General features: G+C 37.8%; 1 protein-coding gene across 49 annotated transcripts in view; it reads left to right on the forward strand.

Moving 5' to 3' along the window:
* RIMS2 (regulating synaptic membrane exocytosis 2) overlaps positions 1-21,524 on the forward strand; it is a 456,084-nt gene that overhangs the window by 391,412 nt on the left and 43,148 nt on the right. For 34 of the 49 annotated variants that reach the window (XM_048329132.1, XM_048329133.1, XM_048329166.1 and 31 more), the window contains one exon: positions 9,276-9,517. The exons of 13 other annotated variants lie outside the window; for them this stretch is intronic. In XM_048329132.1, coding sequence (XP_048185089.1) covers positions 9,276-9,517 — 242 coding nt within the window. The remainder of the gene's footprint in view (positions 1-9,275; positions 9,518-21,524) is intronic. 2 more of the 49 variants (XM_048329178.1, XM_048329146.1) reach the window with 1 other exon arrangement.

Here is a 21,524-nt window from a genome sequence, read left to right on the forward strand (position 1 = left end):
CATATGGACTTCTTTTATTACCAATGAATATGACAGCTGACTAATGCAAGACTTCTATACCTCAACTAATTTTCTAGCTAGACTTCTTTTGCATCCACACAGAGTAAATGGCTGGTTTAGTTCACTGTATCAAAGAAACGGATTTCATCAAAGAATCATTACTGTTAGCAGGGTAATAAAGCTTTTCTATATCTTTGTCAAGGAAAATTTGAACATTTATCAACACTAGATGAATATTAATATAATCTTCATTGTAATTTCAGTTTAAATTTTTAAAATTATCAACTGTATTTTTAGTTTAAAAAATAGCCTATTATTCCATCAGAGAAGGTGAGAAATTTTATCAGAAATCTCTGAAGCTCTGTGTATAATTCAGCTGCTAGTGTTTGTAACAGCTAGCTATAACAGTGCTTTTTCTGCATCACTCATTTGTTGTGGCAACGTTTCATAAATAATCTAATGGCCTGACCTCAAATGATTTTGAAATTTGTTCCTGTTTGAAAAAAAGTATGCTAGACATGTCATGGAATAGGTTATACTTCTATTAATTTATAATAATAAAGTAGTGTGGACAGCTTTATATTTACCAGAGAGGGGGAGATCCAGCTCAAGTCAACCTATGTACTGTAGGAGGTGAGGTATTCCTGATTTGTAAAGAAAGAGACCCTTGACATTTCATATCAAAATATTGCTACTCATATTTTGAGATGTGGTCACAAGTCTTCTTTGAATAGTAATATATATAACAAAATAGATTATAAACACTGCTCTATTTCCCCCCACAACTTTCTTGTTATAATTTCAATAAAATAAACCTAATTATTAAGTCAGTCCATTAGCTATTAGAGATTTATACCACCAATAAGTTAATGGAATAATTTTTGACCAAGTGGGTCTCCAGAGACTAAGTCATTATAATTTTGAACCTGCAGTGTCTCTCTTTGATGTGAATTGGCAGAGGAGTACGTGCACTGGCCGGAAGCATTGTTCCCATGGAAATGTTATTTCCTACATCACAGCTGTCCCCATAATGCTGTTTTTGTTAAATTTCTCCAGTAAATTAATGAAATAAGAGCCTCTCTGATTGAGTTAAAAGATCAATTAAGAATGGCATTAAAATTCATCTCTTGCATGTAAAAAGCAGTAAACAAAGTCTTCAGTGGGTCTTCCAGTCTCACAGGAGGCATGTATTAGAAAATATCTATTACAACAATTGAAAGTTTGTTAAAATCCTTTCCTTAGGACATCACAGCCCACAGCAGTACTACACACATGGCAACGTTGATTTTCACTATTATGGATGCCTTATTTTCATTAGGGATCATTACCAGAGAACTAAGCTGGAAATCAGTAATATTAATTTTGCTTTGACTTTGAAATAAAGAAATAAAGAAACCTGCAAGGTCTGCCAAATGACTTGTGTAAATATGATTCTCTGATATATATGCTTGTAGCAGAGCAATGAGATTACAAATTGTCATTTCCAATACTGCTGTAAAGACGACTGAAAAATACAAACAACATCCTCAAAAATCCTACCCACAATATACAGTACAATGGAATTTATTGATACCTTCTCCTTCACATTTAAAAGTATTAACAACATTGGAAAAATGCCGTACTTCATAACATTGGTTTAAGCAAAGTGCATTAATTGATTAGTGAAAAAAAAAAAAAAAAGTTTTTCGTAATAATTTTAGTCTATCAGTCATGGAAACAGATAACATCTGTTACATCTTTACTTAGTCTTTGTAGAATAAGTGATACTCTTTGTAATTTGTTAGTCATTACAAAGTCACTGGGTATAAGGATTCTGTACTGCTCCCTGTGCTGCTTTCTGCCATAGACTGGTGTGGTTCAGAGCCAGGGCCTGATTTAAAAGACAGTTTTATAAATCTTTAGCACTATGTTACTACTGTAGAACTTACCAGGTTAGTGAAGAGGGAAGAGGAAGCTAAGGGCTGGGGTTCCTGTCACTGGGACTTATTTTGAGCTGGCAGATGGATTGTGATATCAGAGTGGTGTTTTCAGTTTGTGTTTTGGGGTGGGTTTTTTGGTTTTCTGGCCTAAACAAAGGATTCCTGATAAAATTTGGCACTTACTGTACTAATCACCCAGTTTTTAGAAAAGACTTCTGTTTCTGTAGACAAAAATCTGACCAAGATGCCTTCCAAGTCTGCAACTAAAAAAAAAAACCTCCAGCCAAAGACTGCAGTTTTTTACCTATGGCAACAGGATGAGATTTTCCATTTAGTACATATGTTACAATGAGCATTTACTGTGTCTGTACCTGCTTACTGGAAAATATAACAGCCAAAAATAGTATCAATTAGCTCTAAAATTAGTATTTTCTTGTAAGATTATTAAATGCTTTCAAATCCATCAGAAACTGAGAGAGGTTGGATGAAGTTTCTGACTTGTTTTTTACTACCTAACATCCAAAGATATTGAGTAAACCAAGTTTTTATCTGGAAGCTGTTTAGGATCTAGAACATTTGCCCACAGTGCAGTCCATCTTACCCAGTGCAAGAGTTACAACCCATACACTGTCCCAGGTAAAGTGGCTTCAAATCAGTTTCACTGCCTTTAGGGCAGGATCCTTTTGCACTGTGAAATCTTCCCTCTCCTTAACCCAAACCTCGCAAACAGTTTCTTTCCTTCTTGGTCAGATGTCAAGGAAATGGTCTGCCTAAAGCAGGAGATACTAAGACTAAATCAAAAATCTTCTTGTGAGACCTTGTCTGCTTCTCTTCTATGAGGATTTCCTTAGGCACTTTATGGAATTCCCCTCTGGCCATGCAACAATTGCAGAAAGGATTTTTTTCCAAGTAGCCAATTCTAATCATTGTTTTTGGGAAGTTTCTCTGGCAATGTTTTGTAATCTTTCTGTAATTCAGTACAAATATTGATGAACTGGAGAGAAAAACCAGATCATTTCTGATTATCTGCTGTAGTAGGAGTCTGGAAGACTTTGAAAGTATCTTTTTTTCCAGAGAGTAATTAAACTCTACGTTTTGAAAACAGGTGAGTCTCTGCAAAGAGAGTGAAGATTAATGCCTTTAAGAAATCCAAAACCTTAACATTGCATTTCCAGAAGGCCGTGTTTGAATAGCAGTTTTATAGTTGCTTACTGTTTTTCTTTAAAAGCATTCAGAAAAAGCTTATGAGCAAGAATTGGGCTGATGAATATCAGAATTTGAAAACAATCTCAGGTTTCTGATCTCCTCAAGGAATTTAAGGCTAAGTCTAGACCAGTAAGCGAGATAGGGCCAGGACACAGTCTTGATCATCCACATGGTTTAAACAGCTTGTGTTCTCTTTGGCATAACTTTGTGCTGGACACACTGATAAGGTGCCCCTGATTCAGATCAGGGACAATTCAGGAGATAGCATGGGTTGGGGTCAGTTTTCTCTAGGCAGGATGCGTGAGAAAACCCTGGTTTGGAAAGGGTGTAAGCTGGTGTAAGCTAGCCTGCTGTGCGTACAGAGGCCGTCAAGGTCAGAAAACAGGCCTGACACATTTGATTAACTGCTATAAGTGTGGCACAGGTCTCTTCATTGGCTACAAGGACCATATTAAATTTCACAGAATCACAGAATCTCCTGAAATGGAAGGGACCCACAAAGATCATCGAAGTCCAGCTCTTGGCCCTGCACAGGACAGCCCCAAGAATCACATCATGTGTCTGAGAGCGTTGTCCAAACACATCTTGAACTCTGTCAGGCTTGATGGTGTGACCACTTCTCTGGGGAGCTGTTCCAGTGCCCAAACACCCTCTGGGTGAAGAACCTTTTTCTGATATCCAACCTAACTTCCCCTGACACAGCTTCAGTCCTTTTCCTTGGATCCTGTCGCTGGGCACCACAGAGCAGAGATCAGAGCCTGCACCTCCTCTTCCCCTCATGAGGAAGTTGTAACTGCAATGAGGTCTCCCCTCAGTCTCTTCTCCAGAGTGAACAGACCAAGTAACCTAATCTGCTCCTCATACAGCTTCCCCTCAAGGCCTTTCACCATCTTTGTTGCTCTTCTTTGTGCACTCTCTCAGACCTTAATACTTTTCTTATATTGTGATGCCCAAAACTGCCTCCAGGACTTGAGGTACACCCCAGTGCAGAGCAGAGTGGGACAATCCCCTCCCTTGCCCGGCTGGTGATGCTGTGCCTGATGCCCCCCAGGACATGGGTGGCCCTGCTGGCTGCCAGGGCACTGCTGACTCATATTTCCCTTGCCAGTGACTCCCAGGTCCCTTTTTGAGGCACTGGTCTCCAGACTCTCCTTCCCCAGTCTGTATGTACATCCCCCATCCCAGGTGCAGAATCCAGCACTGGTCTTTGTCAAACTTCATATGGCTGGTGATTTCCCAGGACTCTAATTTGTCAAAGTCTCTCTGCTGAGCCTCTCTGCATTCAAGGGAGTAAGGAGCTTCTCCTAATTTAGTATCATTAACAAACTTAGAATACCTTTGACATCATAGGTATCTGTCAGTCTGACTCCCCTCAGTTGGCTAACATGGTATCTTTTTAAGAATACTATTTAGTGACTAGGGCTCTCATACTCCACCTTTGGTTTTAAATTACAAATATATATAGATATCTTACTGTAATTTCTTTTCTATTGTCTTGTTTTTCACTTGTGTTTTTAAAGAACTTTCTGCTTTAGCTTTGAGAACTTATTCCTCTAAAATTTATCCATCTTTCCGTTTTCTTTTTTCACTGGAAAACTGAAGTGTCTGAAAAGTTACTTACACTGAGACCTGTCTGCAGCTCTTGGTTTCCTGAAGAGGTTTCCTGGATTTTGGGATAATGCAGGAAGCAATGTTCCTGTGTGAGCTTTGCCCATCATCCTGCTCTTGTTGATAGTTTGGTCCTATTAAGCCAAAGACAATTGCCTGGCTGCCACCTTCACTCTGCTTTTGCTGTAGGGTGTGGGCTGACACACAGCTGGGGTTGTGTGCTGATTTTGTTCTTGTTTTGGTTCTAATAATGGTATTATTATGTCATTATGCACATATTATTTGGATTAGGATAATTATTTTATTTCCCCCTTTATTTTATTCTCCATCCCCCCAGCATCCAGCTGTATATTCTCTTTGCTGAGGATATTTTTAAGATTATTATAAGACACCTTGAGAACCCTGTTTTTACTGCATATTCATTGACTCATACAATTTCATAAATTACTTTTATATAATGTCTGTTTTACAATATTGTTGAACATATTTAACTGGATGTGTGTGAGATTATGTTTGTGTATATGTACATGTAAAGAAAACTTCCAGTAATTTCTGTTTCCTGTTAAGGCAGAAGGTTGTATGATTTACTCTCTAAATTCTACTTTTCAGTCAACCTTTCTATTATCTCAGAAAGGAACCAAATCTGACATACAACACCCAGTTTTTCTGAGAATGATCCATTTGTGGCACTGTCAAACAGCAGGCTGGGTAGAAGGATGGTTTCTACTGGGGAGGATATCAGGCATCTACCAAGAATAATTAGTGAATGAGGGTTTGGATGGCCAGAAAGGATTCAGAGTGCTGATGAAAGAAGTGCTCATGACCACTCTAGGTTTACTATGAGGCACTATATACCACTCAGAACTCTCCTAGTATGTAGTTCTCAAAGCTTTTTTGCTAAGAGAGGAATTGAGAAAAAACAAAATCCCTGCTATGGGATGGCTCTCTCCAAGGGCTGTTTGTCGTTAGGACTGTAACAAAGATGTCTTCTCTGCTGCTTTCAGAGAAGGAGGGAAAAACCCAAACCTTTAATTGAAGCAAATAGTTTTAGAGCTCTACTTGGAAAAATAATAGAGATTTGTGAATGAATTTTAGTATCAGCCATTTGTACTAGTATTTGGTATATCCACTCATATCTAAATCCCTTTCTCCTTATTTGAATTCCCCTTCCAACCTTTGTCAAAAAATGGGCCAAGAAAAGGTGTCTGACTGAAGTCTACATCATTATTGGCAGGAGTACACAGCAAAACATTTTGTGATACAGAAGCCTTTAGACAGCAGCCAAGAAGCAAACTTTAGTAATTCATAGTACTTTCATAGCTAACTGCACAGTGAAACTATAGTGACCAACCTCTTTAAACACATGGATTTATTTAATAAGGGCAACTATTGTAATCCATTCCACTTAAATAGAATTATACATCTTGGAAAGGACACAAAAAGCACTTCAAAGGCACATTAAACTCAGGAAATTATGACTTCCTCTTCAGTTTAACTTTTATATTAAAATGCAGAATATTTCTGTTTCCACTGATTACACAGGACCTTTATTGAATGGTAATATCACTTATAAAACAATGCATTAATTACTATTTTCCATATGACAGGAACTCACTGATTTTCTGGATATTATTTTTAAAAAATGGATCACTTAAATAGGTTGGTCTGCAAGCAGTGAAAAACTTACTTTCCCCATCAGCCTGTATATGCAAATTAGGAGAGATTCAATAATGATGACTTCTGCAATCTTTCCCCAAAGAGGCATCCATAAGATCTCTCTCCAGGGATCTGTTTTCAAAACAGTTTTAGAAACTAAATAGCTTTCATTTCCTACTGCTCTGTCAAATTTGATCTGATTTAAAAAAAATATTGAGAAGAGAGAGACCTGACTGAAAACACACTCACATTAATCCTATTTCCTTTGAGAACCTGGATTAAAAATAGCATTACTGGATAAGGGGCTCTATTCTGATTCTTAGTAAAATTTTGCTTAAGATAAAGTTGAAGATACTAGCTTTTCCCAGCAATGTTTTTTCTAGGCCTCTTTTATTTTTACATTCAAGATAATGTTGAAACTGAGAACCAGTTTCTGTGTCGTCTGTTTTCTGTGACTGAATTCTTAGAGGTGTTAGTTTGATAAAAAATACATGTGATGTTATCATCTAACAAGTAAGTTAACATGTTAACAAGTAAGTTAACATAGTGCTAATAAGACACAGAAATACAAATTCTCTTTTACTGTTTCCCTGCCCTCCTCTTTACCCACATCCTATCCCACTCCTCCCTTGGTGATAAATGTAGCAGTGAGAGTCAGTGTCTACTAACATATAACAACAAAGAGAGCTAAAAGAGGGTAAGAAAAAAGCTTTCAGGTTACCACTGTGTTCAGTCTTTCGTGATTGTGTGTCCAGTCAAGGCCACTATGGCTCTCCCTCAGCTTTGTTTTGTGCTTCTCCATCTGTTGATCCAAACACTCCTTTGTATTTTTCCTTGTAACTTCTCTGAGAAGTACACTCTATTTTTCAGTGGTAAAGGTCTACTTCTGCTATGAACCAGTTCTTAGTTTTCCCTCTGGATTGTGGCTAAACTACAAGTCTTCGTTTACTTTTGAGTGCATTAATTCCATAGATAAGTTATTGACAGAATATGTATTGCAAAAAACTTCATAAAGAAACAATACGTTCCTTTTATGAAATAGATTTCAGGCCATTATAGGTAAGGGAAAAGGAGTGAGGCTATACTCAGAAAAATTTGCTCTAGAGCCATTTTCTGAGCACTACAGCTCTAGCAACAGAGCATGCCTTTGCATGTTTTTGAAAATCTGTTTAAAAAGCAAAAATATTCATTTTTAGCCTTATAAATTGGTGATTTAACACAAAAATCATTTCGCCTGGGTTCCAGGAATATTCCCCTGTTTTGTGGATTGTTTAAAATGACATCTCATGGGTACTTTTTGGTGAAATGCACTGTAGTGAAAAGAATAATAAAAATTATTTTGCTAAGTTCTGTGCAAGGACTTAATTGAAAGAGAAAATTCTGTATATATTCTCAGGCCCGCATGTACCCTAGAGCTTCCAGTTCTGGATATTTGTTTAGACACCTACCAATTAGATGTCAGAGCAAAATTTGGATAAGTACTGTTGTCATCAGTGTAGACTGCCATTTCTATGGAAAGGAAAGGTCCCTTAGCCTGGACCACTGGTAGATGAGGTTCCCCTGGGACACGTGAAATGCTGCAGCAAATAGTTTAGATGCAGCCGCACAGAGCACATTTACACAGCCTCTAAATGAGTACAAAAGATGCTTTAGAATTGAATTCCATTTTATCAGTAATGATGATCTATGTCACGGAACAGCCAAGTGTTGTATGAAATGCATATGTAGTACCTGTATTTGTTGATCCAGAGATGAAGAAAAAACCTATGGGTGTTCATTACAGTATGATGACTGAGCTTAACCAGATTACTGAAAAAATCCTTGAAATATCTGAATGTTTAGTAACCAAAACTAGGCTTCAAACGGATATTCTTTTCCACTCAGTAATGAATCAAGTGTCTGTTTCCCAGAGGAATATAGGTTATTTGTGTGAATATATATGAGAAGAAGAGGGGCAGAGCACTGACTGCAGAATTTAAATTTTCCAAACAAAAAAGCGATTATATGATATATGGATGTATTAAATCTTTGGTATGCTTTTGCTGGTAATAAGTTTTAAGTCAATCAGTAAGTAAGAGCTTGTTATTTAAAACAAAATTTGATGAGTCAAGTATTTGTACAGTGGGCTGTTGGAACCCTGGGTTCTGGGAATTTCAGCCTTTCAGTGCTGAGAGGCAGTGATCCTCAGAAGTACACTGTATTCGATCCAAAACCCTGGGAAAAGCTTCCTAAATTGTGTGATAACACCGAGGTAGTTGCTTTGTAATTAAAAGTTATATCACTGGGTGAAATATGTGGAAATGTAGAAAATTAGGTTTAGGGGATATAGGTTATAATAGGTTACAATATGGAGGATTTTGGGTGCGGATTTATGTCTTCTTCTTTCTCCTTCTTCTTCATAAATCTAGGCGTTATGGTATTGGTCCAGAAGTCCCGCACTGCAGGACATGAAAAGTTAGTAATTGGGCTATAAGTAAAAACATATTACTTGGTATTTCATAATTGGTTGATCTGGACTTTAAAAGGCCTTGAAAGTTAGAACTTGGGGCCATTTTCTACCCTGCCAACTAGAAAGCACAACCTGTGCAGCTGTGCTAAAGATAAGAAATAATAAACATCAGTAAAGAAGACAAGCCTGGCGTCTCCTTAGTTCTAATCCAAACTCTGAGTAAAAGAACTCGAAATTCAGAAACAGAGAAAATTAATAGTGGACCAACCAAGAAGCTAGAAAAGTTTCTCCTTTTACCTCTCAAAACCAAGCCGTACCTGTGTGATTAGCTGCTTTTACCCTCCAGTCTCCCAAAACCTTCCATCTGAAACCTGTCCTTTTCTGTCTTCCCCTTTTTACTCTTTGTCTTCACTGTTTATCCGTCAACTGGCTGACAGTGTCTTTACATCCAAAATGCAAAGCAGACAGATGGCCGTCTCAGGAAAGAACATGACAAAGAGCACCAGCATCAGCGGGGAGATGTACACGCTGGAGAAGAACGACGGCAGCCAGTCGGACACAGCAGTGGGCACTGTTGGTGGTGGCAGCAAAAAGAGGCGCTCCAGCATTGGTGCAAAGATGGTCGCCATCGTGGGGCTATCAAGAAAAAGCCGTAGCACATCACAACTCAGCCAAACTGGTAGGAACTAGATTTTTTTCTCTCTCACATTACTATTTAAATGTACATAATATTTATGTATTACAGTTTAATCATTTGAAGATCCTGTTGAAGTTGCGTCATCAACGATATTCTGTGGAATGAAGAAAATGGTCAATTATCTTTTTTCTGTGAACATTTACTAAACTTTTTTTTTTTAAGCAAAGATCCTTTTCAGGTTGTACTGATGCTTTTCTTTTCTGCTTACTGGAACCTGCTTAATACATTAATTCCTTACTTTTCAGCTTTTCAGGAACGGACATGAGCCATACTTGCATTTGTGGGGAGTCCTTACAGCAGTTTGTGAAAGGTTGCTGAAATGTTGCAAGATACCTTTGCTTTTGTCACAGATAGTGTTTGCATATTTCATCATGAGGTTTTTTCACCTTTGAACATGCGACCTTATTTTGAAACAAAACAATTTTCCTGAACAAAATTATATGTTATATTGCTTCAGTGCAAATGTTTTATTGCTTTCTAATTAATTTCTTTTCAGCCTAGAAGCATAATTGCCATCAGTAGAAATTTTCCTCATTTCTGTTTCTCTCAGTTCAGATTGGATACTGAAATGTGCTACCAAGGAAAATTGAGAGTTTTTCTGCTTTGATGCCTAAAGCATTTAAAATCTTACACATTTTTTTCCTATTTCTTCCTATTGTGGGGAAAATCCATATAATGCACTCTGAAAAGCTCAATGTCAAATAATGAAACTGAACAGGACAAGTGTATTTTACATGGAAAAAGTTACTTGTATTTGAATAACATTCATATAAAAGAAGTGTTTGAGAAATTTATATAAGTATGCATATATGTAATATTTTTCAAGGTGTGTACAGAAGATATATTGTATGCTCAGTATTTAAGAAAAACTGTTGAAGTTTACAGTGCCCTGCTGTGTGAGGTCCCATCTGAAGGTCTCCATTGTGCTAACCACCATTCAAACACAGATAAGAGATTTTTTCAGTTCTCTCCAAACCCAAGTGATAAGAGTTTTAATGTACAACAAAATGGAGCAAAACAATGATTTGCACAGTCAGAAACTGTGGTAAATTTTTAAGTAAACTTTGGGGGGTGGGTGGGATTAAAGTACTGTAAAGAGTAGAACTAAAAAAAAAAAGAAAAGGAGGGGTAAGTGCAGAAGAGGGCAGGGAGCTTGACTGTGTGACTTCTTGAATGCAGTATGAAACAGGAGGGAGTGAAAAAGAGGGGAAAGAACATATACAGTGGAAGCTCTGAATATCATGCAGACCCTGGTGACTCTGTCAGTAGGCCAGTCTTTGCAGCAGTCTTATGTTTTACCAGCTCACTTGCAGGTTATGGAAATGGCAGGTTTGTGTACATTCCTATTTTCTTTGAAATGAATGACAGATAAAAGATGAAGTCACCTTTAGACAAATCTGGGAAGTGTCTGGTTAGACAAGGAAAAGAATTAATCACTTGCTCATCTAGAAATCTAAATTTTTGTCTTGTGATAGTACAGAGCTCGGTAAGATGCATTTGAATATCAAGTCATTTACAATGCACTACACTACTTTTTGTGATCTAATCTGGTCTCTCTTGCCATAAGAGCTATCAAAGGAAGGATGTCAGCTCTTTGTACATTGCTCAATTATGTCTCAGCACTAGAGAGAATCTGTATTGTGTGTCTGGTCTAGATTTGATTTAAATACCATGCTGTCTTTGTTATTTGGGACTTTCAAGTTGAAGTTTTTCTCTCTGTTATATCCAATCAGTTGCCCAATGACTGATCAGATGCTCAAGTCAGGGACAAATGTGAAATATAATTCTCTCAAGGAGTACTGGAAGTCTTTAGACCCACTGACTGTGACTAGGGTGTTCTGACAAACTCTTAGTGAGGAGCTGTAACTCAGTGCTGTTAAAAGAGCAGCAGGAGCCAGGGGAGCCTGCATGGCTCTGTCAGCCCCTCTCCCTCAGATGCTCCCTGGGACAGGCCTGTGCTCAGGGCTGGCCTGTGCCTGCCCTGATAACAGCAGCCAGTGCAGCTCCTGCTGCCATCTCCTGAAGAAGCCCCTCGTGTTGGTTGGATACAGGGACACAGGTAAGGCTTGAGGGTTGTTTTGTAGAGCAGGTACCACACACCAGCTCCTGCTGCTCTATTTAACAAGCATCTCCAAGGGGCCCTGTCTGGTGGCTACATGTGGCTGCTCCTACAACACAGGCACAAGAATTGTTTAAATAGGTGGGTCATACAGGCATTGCTGGTTGTGGTGAACAGGCCTGTGGCCACATGTCAGCCCCTGGATGAGGTGTGTGCATGGTGCTGTGTCTGCTGTAGGGTGGGTGAGGGTGAGATCACACCATGAAGAAATATCTAGCATGTCTTCAGATCCTTCACAATGAGAATGGTGAGACACCTGAACAGGTTGCCAAGAGAAGTTGTGGATGCCCCATCCCTGGAAATTACCACGGCCTGGCTGGATGGGGCTCTGAGCAACCTGGTCAAGTGGAGGGTGTCCCTGCCCATGGCAGGGGGGGTGTAGCTGGATGGTCTTTAAGGTTCCTTCCAACCCAAACCATTCTGTTTCCATCCATTGGTACATCTTACAGAAAATGTTGGACACCGGCATTGTACATTAATGCCAAAGGAATAAAACTTGCAATTAAGGTATTTAATGGATTTATGAATTTCTCTGGTTTGTCTCATCATGTTCCTTTTCTCAGGTGGTAGGTGCCTGCACAAGGAATCATGTATTGGTACAATCTGGAATCAAAAAACTAATTTCCTGTAGGCATACTGTAAGTATAATTTTCTGGAACTGAGAGGCAGGAAATACTCAGGTGTCAGGGTACTGGTACCATGTAGAAACTGGTCAAAGTATAAAAGTTTCTTAGATACTTTCTGAAGATACTACATCATTCAATGGGCTGGCTAAGTATCTCCTTACATATCAGGCTTGAAAAAGCATACCAGCATCAGAAGATAACACTACTTCTGTAGGAAGTTGTGTGCTCCTATGGGAATCAGTGTAGAAATGCCTATGTCTCTGAAACGGTTTTCAATTATTTTGTAAAGTATAATTTTACTTTAGTGGTTTTCTTCGTTCATATTTTATAATGAAATCTATGCCAGAAGTTTTTTTGAAAGTAGGTAATCATAACTGTTTTCAGGACTGTGTATCAGGCTTACAATACATGGCTTATATGGTCATTTTTAATGTCCTTTCAAATTATTTATATTATTTCTTTTTATTTTCCATATTGCTAAGAAGCTGACACTCAAAACAGACACAGAAATGTATTTTTTATTCGGGTCTGTAGTCCTTTTCAGGTGGGAACAGCTGTTTTATGGGTAAAGAGCATGACATAAAAGTAATTTTACTTAAGGTAGCTTTTACTTTAGATAAGACTTTAGTAAATGACAAGATACTGAAGACTAGAGTAGCAACATAAATTAGAATTTGTTTTACTTCTGGTTCCTGTACCTTTCTACAAAAAATAGCTAAAGTTATACTCCATATTCTTGATTCAAGCAATCATTCCTAGAAGCTAACATTTGATGGGTTAGAAGGAGTTTATGTTGTAACCTTCAGGTCCTGATTCCACAGGCATTTTCTAGTGGAAAAAATGGCTTTCTTTATAGAGGAAAATGGAATGCAAAGTGCAATTCTTAACAGTGTTGTCTTAGCTATTCATATCTGGAATGAAATTGTTTTCCTGCTGATCAGCCCTTAGGGAACTGATGATCAGACTTCTATAGAAATGCAGACCTAATTATCAGTTATATTTCATTAATGAGTAAAATCTTTGCTGTCTTCTTCTTATGCAATCTTAGGTGTCCCTTTCAATTTACACACACAGCCTCTGGCAGGCAGATACCTATTGTACTAGGGAGAAAAGGGTTACAAGCATCGCAGGTCACTGGGCCTGATGGTGTTCCTGTAAAAGGCAGTATATATGCAAAAAATCGTAGTCATGTTAGACAGTATCTCCATTGTAAGCCCCCCCTACAGTTTCCCTTTCCTAATCCCACCTTTCCCTTTTACCCTATGTCCTATTACCCCCAGTGTATTCCCAATCCGTTTTTTCACCCATGGTTTCCCTCACAAAACCATGCTTTTGCCAATTGTTTCCCCAAAAATCCCTTTCCAATGCCGAGTGGGGGATGAAAAGGGGGAGGGAAGAAGTTAAACCCTCTCCTGCCTCAGTTTCCCCACAAAGCATGCTCAGAGTTCTGTCTCCCTTCTGTCAGCCCTAAGATGTTCCACAGAATCTGTTTGGACATTTAAAGACTCAGGAGGGTGGCTTGTTTTGTTTTGAAACTGTTCTTGTTATGTTTATCCAGTTGTTTTCATTCTCCTTTTATTAAAATAAAACGGGTGAGGTGTTGGGGTCCCTCCCCTGCCGTGTAGCCCTGGGAGAGGGGCCCTGAGGGCACAGACACGGGGTTTCCCTGCCCCTGCTCAGCCTCGTTCCCATTGGTTGGTTTGTGTTCCCTGCGCGGGCAGAAGGACCCTTGGTCCCGTGACTGGAACAGTTCCTGGGCAGAGCTCCGGCCATGCGGCTGGAGAAATAAACATCTCTGAAACAGCTAGCAAGAATCTGTCTGTCCGTATATATTTCCTTTCCACGGGACTCCTGGTTTGATATATGCGTGTTGCAGGATCCCCACGGCAACAGATACCTTCACCTCCCTTCACTTCCCTTCACTTCCCTTATTTAGCTGACATTTCTCTTCTAGCGAGGTCAGTGTTTTGTCTTTTCTTTTGTTGGCCAAGACCTGTTGTGTTTGTAGGCTGATTATATCCAAGAGTCAAAGCAGTTTAATGTATGTTTTCAGATTCTGGGGCACTTCATGGGTCATACATACTAAAACATCATATATGAATGTTCAGTCACCAGTACAGGGTCCAGCACGCTCTTAGAGACTGAGTCCTGTGATGTCTTTGGGTATGTGATTACAATAGATGGAATCTATTAAAAGAGATTACAGAAGGAAGTAACAGCATGACTTGAGAGTGACCAGTGCAGCAATGCCTGCAGAGAGGTGTAACCATGTTTGGATAGAAATCAGTGCCGCTGTGTGTCTGTGAAGAGTGCTGCTCCAAGGTGCCACACTCTGGAGGGCCCTGCACATGTAAACGTAGCAGGTGGTGCTGGGGGGCAACTGATGCTGCCTGAACTGCACTTGCTTTGTTACAACATATTGCCCCATGTCACCTAAGAACTCTTGCTAAGATGCCATATGTGGCATGAAGTTATAGGGCTGTAAAAGTGGAATTTTGAGACAGTGTTATGAGATCTTTTGACATCCTTCACAATTTTGCTGGAGTTAAACTTTGCCATACATTACTGAAGCTACAGTTCTCTGTAGGAAAAGTACAAACATCAGCTGATTCAGTACCAACAAAATGATGATTACTATTGTGTGAATTCAATAGTTTTCATCAAAAAAAGGCACTTCCATTTTAACAAATTCGGGAGAGGTCCAAAGTGGAACAAGATTAAAGTATTTAGAAATTTTGATGCTTTGTGGCTACATCTTAGAAGAAATGTAAGAGAAGTAGGTCTCTCAGAGCAAAAAGTTTGAGTGATGTTTTGTTTTATTTTATTTGTATAAGCCAAATTTTGGATTCTATACATTGAAATTGAAGTCTGCAGTGCTGTACTAGTAAGTAGAACAGTCTCAGTTATGTCTGTCAGGAGCCAATGATGCAGCCTGTAGAGCAATTTCTTCAACTTATGGAATAATTGAGGGGAATCTATTGGTAACATTGGTTTTTATGTGGTATAAAACTTCACATTTCTCAATACAAAATTTGATTTATATAAAAACATTCTTCTACTACACATACAGTCAATGTGGTTCCTATTAAAAAGAGGGTGATTAATCACTTGGAATCGTGGTAATTAAAGGAGAAGCTACATTGATTGCCTTTCATTGTCTAAAGTGGGATAGTATATGGTAAGCATACAATTTACTGAATAAAAGTGTATTTGTTTACATAATAGACATAGTTATTTTCTATCCCTAGAACTAATTTATGTGGACAAAATGGCAACTGAAATTATCATTCTCTACTTTTAATTTGGACGTGTATTTTAATTTTTTTTTAAATCATGTATATAGTTCAGGTGATTTGAAACAAGCCATTCCATTTGTTTGGGGGTTTATTTCCTCTCCTATTCCAGAGACAGACTGCTAATGTAATAGATTGCTTTAATGTGTAGTATTACACTTACAGCAGTATTCTTGATGTGTAATCTGATTTACTTTCAAAATTAACACATATTACATTGATAGAAGTATAGGATTAGCAGTTGACAAGAGATTAAGGCAAATTTATCTTATTCATTAGTTGATAATTGTGAACTGAATCCTTTACCGAAGAGAAAGCACCATTATAATAAATACATTACCAAGAGCATTAATCAGCTTTTACTAAATAAACTCTGAAAAGTATGCTAATAAATAAATAGACTCTAATTACAAACTAAAAAGCCTTTTAAATGTCATTAAATTGTTTTTAAATTGTTTTCCTCCATATGTAGGAAAATACTAGGAAAGAAGATATGGCAGTACAAATTTATGCAGCTTTCCTCAACAGATTTTTTGTAGAGGAAGTAGGTGCATATTCACAAAGCTTTTCTGAGAGATGGATGCAGTGAAAACAAACACAGAGCTGAGATGCCAGAACTGAACTCCAGCCAATGCTATCTATGATCTTGTACAAGTCCTCTGGAAGACATTTCTCACACACAAAGTGTGGGAGACACCTTATGCCATATATAAGGAGAAATTCCAGGCAGATGAGAAGGAAGCCCTGTGGTAAGACTAGGGAGTAAGAATAAAAGGCTTAATTTTAGGGGAAAAAGGTGCAGACCATGTACACTAACTGAGCCATACTGCCTCAGTCACAAATAACTCATCAAACTTTTCTGTAATATAGTTATCAACTCTGTGAGGTGTACACCTGTAAGATTTCCATCTGCCTGTGGTAGAAGTAAAACTAACCCTGGCTGTAGGCATTTATGATATTAAAAATCTATACTTATCATTCAAAAAATTATTTTCTGTTTCTTTACTTAAAAAGAAAGTTTCTTTTATTAGTACTTGAACTCATTAATAAGGGGAAAAAAAGGAGAAAGTTCTAAGTGAGATCAGAACATTTAGCTTGACCTTCCACAAGATTTTTTTCTTTCCATAATTAGAGGTAAAAATAGAGAGAAATGTAGGGTGATCTTTCTTGGTAAGAATACTGCTAAACTATTTTTCCTTTTCAGAGCAGAAGAATTCTCATAAGATCCCTGCTAAAAAAAAATATACATCTCATAAAAAACCCCAAACTATAAAGCTGTTTTATTTCTGTTTTTGCAGTAAACAAGATCTGAGGTTTTTTGTGTTGTTACATAAGGAAAAATTTAGGCTTTCCTTAAGACAGTTTCCATTTAAAAGCTCCTTTTGGGATTTTATAATCCCTTAGTTAACATGTGATGTAATAGATGAGAATTTCTTGTTCATTATGCTTTGAAAGAGGGCTCTGATTTCATTATACTGAAACTTGAGAGTGAAAAGAAGAACTTTATAGGGCGTTCTCATACCTTGGCAATTATTCAGGTTTCACTTTCCCTGAAATGTCTGGGATACTTACCTGTAGTTACAGTTCTGTGTATAAATGTAGTTTATACTTCAAGGAAGAAAATTCAGTTGGGTTTTTTTCTCAGTTTAAATAATTTTTCTAGTTTTGTCAATTTCGTACACAGTCACCTCAATGAATACTCTTTGTTTTGTTCTAGAAGGACAATATTCTATCCATTGCTCTGTGAACCATCATCACTACATAACACTGTGCTGTGAAGGGAAATTTACTTCAGATCTCCAAAGGCCAGCAGGAAGAGGGCTGGAGTACTTTGCTGTTGAACAGTAATCAGAGACATGGTTTGCGCACCAAAAATAAACAAATATTACAGTTATATTTACAGATTCATTAAGGCTGCATCTTTTTTTAATTTAACATTTCATCATAATACAGGATTTCTTTCCTTGTACTTAAATGGAATGCAGTATCAAATGCCTTTTGGCAAGTTGCATCTTAATATTGAATTTATGTCTTTAACACTACGCATGCTATCAATAATACTATTAATAACCCTTTGATGAATGGAATTCTCTTTCTAAGGATAGAAGTGAATGCACAGAATAATTGCCAGAAAGTAAAAGATCATGAAAAGGTGGTAAAAGAGGCATGCTGTGCAGACTAATTCAAAACAGCTCTCTGGCCTTGACTGGTATCCCAGTTACCTGGATGTTGCTGTCTTAAAGAAGTTCAGTTTGACTGCACTCTCCTGTTGCCCATTTAAGCTGGCTGCTGTGTCTGCATTATAAATATGAGCAATCCATGGTCTCCGTAGCATAAAACAGGGAGGGAAAAGTTACAGAACTTCTGCTTTTAAATACCACACAGGATGTACAGCTCGTGGGAAATCATGCAGGTGCCGAGAATACAGCTGTGCTCGTCATACTTCCAGGCATTTTCCTGCTATGAATTGCTGTGCATCTCCAGACTCTTTAGGCTGGCATGGTCTTCCATGGAACAAGTGTGATGATGCTATCACCCAAAACTTACATGTGCCACTAACAGTAAACTCTTAGCAGAGAACTCTTACAGGAGTAATTATATTAACAGAGTAACTTGAAATTAGTTAGGTGTACCATTGATGAATCCCCAAAAATACACAAGCAACCATTTGATTGGGACGCTGAACCATCTGCTCACAATCAAGTTACCCTACTAGCCTACCCTCTTATCTGTGCTTTATTTGTCATACTGGATCATCCTTTTCCTTTTTTTTGGGTGCTAGCAAAAACTTAAATTTGCAAAATAGTGCATCTCAGGTATGTGCCGGATGGTGTATACCAGGTACTCTCCAAGAAACTGGGAAGCTTTTTATTTTCCTTCAGAAAGGGAGGTGCTCTGAACACAGATCTCCAATCACAGATACATCTTGGTTAGTTGCAACCTGAGAGAGACATTTGGTGTCTGCTTCTCTAGTGACATAATAAAAGAAAGCAGCAGTCAAAACGACATTTCTTGAGCCAGGTTCTGCAGCTGCATTTTTTAAAGCTTCCAGATTGTCCCTGAGGCAGGATGTGCAGGACCTCTGTTTTCTGAACGCTGATGTATAGGATAGGTCCCTGCCATCTCCATGGTGGCAAGTCAGTTGTTTCTCAAATTGTACAGAATCAAAATTTGAAGGAAAATTAGTATAAAAACACTGAATTTGAGGAACTTATGTACCACAGGGGCTACGATCAGGATTTTCCAGTTTTATTACTTTGGAATGAGATGACAGATTCCTGTGCATTTTAGGGACTTGTATCCAATATTAAACTGCTTTTCATTCATATGTGACCTTGCAGTCTGTGTAGAGAAGTGAGACAAACACAGGGAAGGATAAGAAAAGAACAGGAAAGAGACATTATGTGGGACCAGCAGAAGTCAATGGAGTGCCATAATATAAACCTAAAACTTGTCAATACTCTACTTTCTATTTTAGCACAACAAAAAGGATTTTGGGAAATTATTTTTTCTGTCCTTCTGGATTGTACATTGTGCTTATTAATTGTGCTATTGGAGAACTCCAGGTTAAAGTTTTAATTTTTTTGAAGTTTGAGAAAGTAAAACACATCCTTACACTTTACAAATACTTAATGCTTTGGCAATGGATAGTAAGGAAATGGATAGATTAAAGACATCCCAAAGTGCATCTAAATTAAGTAGAAACATGAGAATCTAGCTCAAAGAGTGCAATGGTGAGCTGTGTATTTTTGAAACAGTATTTTATATTTTGGTAGTTTACAACTGAGGAATTCCTCCAAGTTTTGTCTTAAATGTCAGTACAGGTTTTATTATTGCCTTTTGAGTATTGCTTGAACAACAAGATAGGATTTTCTCTAATACTGTTAGGCATATGTGAGTTCAGTTGAACTCTCTTTGCCTGCTCAGGGGGTATAGTAAGAAGCAAAAAAATGTCCCTGAGAACATTTCATAGAAGGATGAAAACATTAAAGTTGTTTGCAAACAGTGTATCTAGGAAAAGGTGAATTGCCCCATAACAAATGCAAAAAAATACCTTTTTCCTCATCACCTAAATAACTTGTGCATGGTTATTTGTGTATCTGTATAAGATAAAAAGATGCTTTGGGTGATACTTTTTTAGCAGTCTTACATTTTTTTTGTAAAGTAATCAAAACATTGTTTCCTTAACAGTGCGAGGGGGGTTGTTCTTCTATACTACTTCTAGGAGTTTTTTCTGTGCTTGCAAGTGTTTGTGTGAATGACTTTCAATTTTTTACTGTCATGATCATTTCATTCCAATATGAAATGTTAAACTAGATACGTTTTCTTATACTAATTAAATCTCTGCTCCAAAAGTTACGATCAGATTTTATTCTTTTTTGTAACTATAGTACTCTAATATTTTGGGTTTGCCCTTGTCTGGTTAGAATGTGGTGCCAGCAAAAATTATTTTTAGCTCAGTCTATGAAACCATGTTGAGACTTAATTGAAAATATTCACAGTAATAAGTACTGTTCTTGTAACTATTTGCTGCAGTAAGACCTGTCAAGAACAAATTTGTACTGTGAAGGAAAAATTACTTCCCTCTGATTAACTAAATTAATTGTTACCAGCATTACTGACTTTTTAATGAGGTGGATATCTTAAATATATTTGAAAATTTAAAATTAATGCAATATTTTGTGTATAACGCGCAGTGTTAAGGCACTGCCAATTTAACTATTTATGTAGAAAAGATAACATAGTAACACCTTAAAAAAATAAAACTGAGTTCTATAGAAACTCTATTTTAGATATTCTAAAATTTGTAAATTACATGTTCTAGCAAGGCAATACTCTACTTTTTTTTTTTTTTTTAATACAGCATAGAAATATGCTAGGATATATGAACATCAGAAAAATACCATTGAATTTGAAGGTCTAGTGAGAAGCATTGCCTGCTTCACCAAAACATTCTTTTTCTTGAACAGGACAAAGCATTTCTCCCTGCTACCAGCTGTATCTCCTTGTTCTGTCAATCTTTCTCAGTTGCTATGTCCTCTTGTTTCAGTAGTAATGCTGACCTCCCTGCTGTTCTTGGACCTATCTACAGAGGAAGCGTTTGGTCCATTCCTTGGTCAAGTTTGTAGGCAACTGAAAACTTTCTGGTCCTAATCTCTGCATACCATGAGTTGCATTAGTGACTGAAAATTGAGCTCCTGTCTAGAGGATGCAAATAAAATTAGTTTGTATGAATCTGGGTAACTTGAAGGAAGAAAAAGGTTTGGGCAAACTTTTTGTTGTTTGCTGCTTTAAAGAAATTTTGATTTTATTTCTGAATTTTATTATTATTTATGTATGTTGAAAATTAGCTAAGTATAGTGATTACTAATAAGCATATGAGTAGCTCCACTGAAGTCCAGTAGTTCACTTGAGGAGTTCTGATGCCCACAAAGTGGGGGAAGACATGTGAATCCACTTTTCACAAAAAAGCAACCCTGTTTCCTCTTCTGCTCTCTTTCTTTGGTAAGACCACTAAGGGACAAGAACTAGATGAATCTTCTTCATGTCTGTCACTTGTGCCATTGCTACAGTTTGTGGTTTAATTTGACCACCTTATCAATAGCCAAAGTCATGCCTTCATCAGGAAAAGGACAGAAATGCCAGGAAGCTTAGAAAATTACTTGCAATTAAGTATCTTGCAGCTTACTTGCAGTTAAATAATGCACATAAAAGTCTGGAGAGAACTGTTGCCTGTGCTGTTCCATCTGTGGCTGAAGAGCCATAGGAGTTACCTTCAAGAGCACCACTTCTCAGCAGAGTGCAGGCTGAGACTCCTCGTGTTCTGTTACTGCACTGCTGAAGCCAGGTGCCAGCAGCAGGCACTCATCAGAGGTCAGGCTGCATGCAGGTACACAGATCAGTCACTTCAGCAGCTTTCGTATGAAGAAGTCTATGTGCTCAGTGCTCAG

The sequence above is a fragment of the Corvus hawaiiensis genome, chromosome 26, assembly GCF_020740725.1.
Source record: "Corvus hawaiiensis isolate bCorHaw1 chromosome 26, bCorHaw1.pri.cur, whole genome shotgun sequence".
In the NCBI taxonomy this organism is placed as follows: domain Eukaryota; kingdom Metazoa; phylum Chordata; class Aves; order Passeriformes; family Corvidae; genus Corvus; species Corvus hawaiiensis.